The sequence below is a fragment of the Sinocyclocheilus grahami genome, unplaced genomic scaffold (assembly GCF_001515645.1).
Source record: "Sinocyclocheilus grahami isolate Dianchi unplaced genomic scaffold, SAMN03320097.WGS_v1.1 scaffold278.1, whole genome shotgun sequence".
Taxonomy (NCBI): Eukaryota; Metazoa; Chordata; class Actinopteri; order Cypriniformes; family Cyprinidae; genus Sinocyclocheilus; species Sinocyclocheilus grahami.
This window is the reverse complement of record NW_015505457.1, coordinates 983,460-987,639: the sequence shown is the minus strand read 5'-3', so window position 1 is coordinate 987,639 and position 4,180 is coordinate 983,460. Positions and strand designations below refer to the sequence as shown.

At 41.3% G+C, this 4,180-nt stretch overlaps 1 protein-coding gene across 1 annotated transcript; it reads right to left on the bottom strand.

The window, feature by feature from the left end:
* Positions 1-2,513: 2,513 nt before the first annotated feature.
* Positions 2,514-3,187, bottom strand: LOC107600133 (uncharacterized). The gene has a single exon (XM_016291934.1). The coding sequence runs from the start codon at positions 3,168-3,170 to the stop codon at positions 2,514-2,516; it is 657 nt and encodes a 218-aa protein (XP_016147420.1). The 5' UTR covers positions 3,171-3,187.
* Positions 3,188-4,180: the final 993 nt, after the last annotated feature.

The window sequence follows — 4,180 nt, the reverse complement described above, 5'->3', positions numbered from 1 at the left end:
TGATGTTCTTTGCCGTTTCTTGTGTTGTTGGAGATTTAATAGATATTCACGTTTCCATCGCTGCCAGAATTAATTTGCCAGGAGCTGCACTCTTCTCCACCTCTTGCGCAGATAGATGTCTTCTTTGCTGAACTTTCCTGGAGGTGGCAAAATGACTGACGATTTCATGGTTAGTATGTGATTGGGAGTGAGGGGTTCTGGACCGGTAGGATCGTGAAGATGTTCAACACTTAATGGTCTGCTGTTGATTATGGCCATTGTCTAATAAAGAAATGTTCTAAGAGTCGTGGTGTTAAGTCTGCTAGCAGGCTTGTCTAACATTGTGGTCAGGATGCTTCTGATTGTTCGAATCTGGCGTTTCCAGACTCCACCCATATGACTCGCTGATGGGACACTGACTACAAATTCGCAACTGATTGCTCGAAGACGTTCTTGATCCATCCCCTTGAGCAACTCAGAAAACTCTCTTCTTGCACCCATGAAATTTGTTCCCTGATCGCATCTCATTTGGCGTACAGGCCCTCTGATGGCTATAAACACTCTAAGTGCATCCATGAAAGCGTCTGTTGTCAAGTCATCTAGTGTCTCTATGTGCACAGCTCTAGAACACAAGCAAGTAAACAGCAATCCATATCATTTTAATTCCTTTCTTCCCTCCTTTACGATGAAGGGGCCAAAATAATCTATGCCACAGTATGTAAAGGGAGGGGATGCCTCAGTTCTTTCTTCTGGCAGATCTGCCATTTTTTTAACCTCTGTAGTCCTTCTGTATCTTCTACATTTTACACATTTGTAAATGTGTGAAGAAACCACACTTCCGCATCCTAAGATCCATATTCCATTTGCACGTAACTCATTCATGGTCATACCTCTTCCTTGGTGCTATACACGCTCATGATGATGTTTCACGATTAAGGCTGACAAATGAGATTTCTTCTGAAGTATTGCAGGATGCTTTATGTCAAGATGCAAGGTTGATTGCGATAACTGTCCTCCCACTCTGAGGACACCATTTTTGTCCAAGAAAGCATTTAACTGATGTAACTTGTTGCGTTTGTTCAGGGTGCCATCCTTTTGGAGTTTGAACCTTTGAATATCTTCAGCAAAGGCCTCTTCTTGAACTAGACGATGATTTCTGCTTCCTTTCTTACTTCAAGACTGGTTGCTTCATTTGTTCTTTGTTGAACTCCTTTGAATTCTCTTACAAACCTCTTCAGCCTGGCAACAGTCCTCACTACTCGAGACCCGTCAGAAAATTTAGTGACGCGATTCACCATTGAATCCACTTATTTTGTCTTGATTGTGTGAATGTGGGCCTTGCGAAGCTCAGGGCCAGTCATTACTATTTCTCCCACCGTTTCCACTTCATGTGGAAGATCTCTCTGCCACAGAATGTCAGGCCCTTTCAGCCAGTTTAAATCTCATCACTAAGCCCTCTTGAGGCGTGGTCGACAGGGTTGTATGCAAGGCAAGGCAGGCAAGGCAAGTTTATTTATATAGCACATTTCATACACAATGGTAATTCAAAATGCTTTACATAAAAGAAAATAAAAAAATAATAACAACAATAAAACAAGGAATTTAAAAACTTTGAAAATGATTAAAACATTTATTTAAGAGGTTTAAAATGAATTTAAAACGGTTAAGAATAGAAAACGATTATACATGGAAGATCTCTCTGCCACAGAAAGTCAGGCCCTTTCAGCCAGTATGAATCTTTCAGCTGAGCTGCACTAAGCCCTCTTGAGGCGTGGTCGACAGGGTTGTATGCAAGGCAAGGCAAGTTTATTTATATAGCACATTTCATACACAATGGTAATTCAAAATGCTTTACTTCCACTTCATGTGGAAGATCTCTCTGCCACAGAATGTCAGGCCCTTTCAGCCAGTTTAAATCTCATCACTAAGCCCTCTTGAGGCGTGGTCGACAGGGTTGTATGCAAGGCAAGGCAGGCAAGGCAAGTTTATTTATATAGCACATTTCATACACAATGGTAATTCAAAATGCTTTACATAAAAGAAAATAAAAAAATAATAACAACAATAAAACAAGGAATTTAAAAACTTTGAAAATGATTAAAACATTTATTTAAGAGGTTTAAAATGAATTTAAAACGGTTAAGAATAGAAAACGATTATACATAAAATATAGTGCATGGGTTCGTGCACATGCTGAATCAGGTCAAAAGTGTTTAAAACAGTTACAATTTCTTTTGTAGTTTTGTTTTCTGCATTATCTATGTAAATATTAAAATCACCTGCAATAGTAAAACAGTCAAACTCTGAGGAAATCATTGATAGAATTTCTGTGAACTCTTCAGCAAAGGCTGGAGAGTATTTTGGAGGCCTGTAAATAATGATAAACAGAATGCGTGGAGCACCTTTCAACACAATCCCTAGATATTCAAAAGACAAGTACTGACCAAATGACACTTTCTTGCATTGATAGACATATTTAAATAGAGCAGCTACACCTCCACCTCTCCTAACAGTCCTGCAAACTCTCATTGAATTCAGTTGGCTACGAATGTGTGAAATCTCCTGGCATCATTGTTCACATAGCCGAAGACTAATCTAGAGTCAGTCCAGTAATATTCTTGCAAGTTTTCAATCTCTAGCTCACTTTTCGCATCATCTCCATTATGGACTGAAGTCACAGCTGCCAATAATTCAAGCCTTGGTATAGCCATTAGCTTTGTAGGGGCTACTCTGGCCTTCCCAATGACGAGTGAGCAACTGATCTGCCCTGTTTCACTCACTGCTCTGAGATATGAACATGCACCGTATCCAATGAAACTGGCATCAGCAAAGTTGTGAAGCTCAAAAGAAACAACCTCATCAAAATCTGATGGTAGATAGCTTCTTGGAATCTTCAGGACAGCCAAGTGAGGCAAGTCTCGAAGCCACGACTCCCACTGTGGTAGAATATGCTCGGGGAGATCTTCGTCCCAGCTTACTTTATCTTTACACAATTCCTGAAGAATCTGTTTACCAACTAGTAGAAAAGGTGCAACAAAACCTAGCGGATCATAGACAGAGGCCACCGTTGAGAGAACTCCTCTTCTTGTGAGTGGATTTTTCTTGACTACAACTCTGAATTGGAATTCATCTGCTTCAACGCACCACTGAACTCCAAGTGCTCGCTCAATGTGAAGCTCTCCCAAGGCCATATCGAGATCTTTGGTCTGAGCACATCTTCAGGACAGCCAAGTGAGGCAAGTCTCGAAGCCACGACTCCCACTGTGGTAGAATATGCTCGGGGAGATCTTCGTCCCAGCTTACTTTATCTTTACACAATTCCTGAAGAATCTGTTTATCAACTAGTAGAAAAGGTGCAACAAACCTAGTGGATCATATACAGAGGCCACCGTTGAGAGAACTCCTCTTCTTGTGAGTGGATTTTTCTTGACTACAACTCTGAATTGGAATTAATCTGCTTCAACGCACCCCTGAACTCCTAGTGCTCGCTCGATGTGAAGCTCTCCTAAGGCCATATCGAGATCTTTGGTCTGAGCACATTCCTCAGGTGGTACTGTAGAAATCACTTCCTCATCATTGCACACAAACTTGTGGAGTCTAAGGTTTCCGGTTCTACACAAGGCTCTTGCCTCCTTCACAAGATGTACTGCTTCGGCAGATGACTTCACGATGTTAAGCCATCATCCACATAAAAGCTTCTCTGGATAAACTTGATGGACTCTTCGCTAAACTTTCCATGACCCTGCGATGCTAGGTACTTCAGTCCAAAGTTGGAGCAGCCAGGGGATCAAGCTGCCCCAAAAAGGTGTACCTTCATTCTGTTCCTTTGCAACATGAAATTAATGAAAAACAATTTCAATGTCACACATAATGGCTATTGGACCCTTTCTAAATCGACACAGCGCTCCAACTAATGTGTAGGTCAGATCTGAACCAGTCAAGAGGTGATCATTCAGAGAGGTTTCATGGAAACATGCTGAACAATCAAAAACCACGTAGATCTTTCCTGGTTTGTGGGGGTGATAGACTCCATGGTGCGGAATATACCATGCTGGTTGGTTCTCAAGTTCCAACCTTGGAACCCTCTCAGCATCTCCTCGAGTTATGATGTCATTCATGAAATCGACATAATTCTCATAATACTGCTTATCTTTTCTCAGTCGCCGCTCCAATGAGGTGACTATGAACTGCACATTGTTTG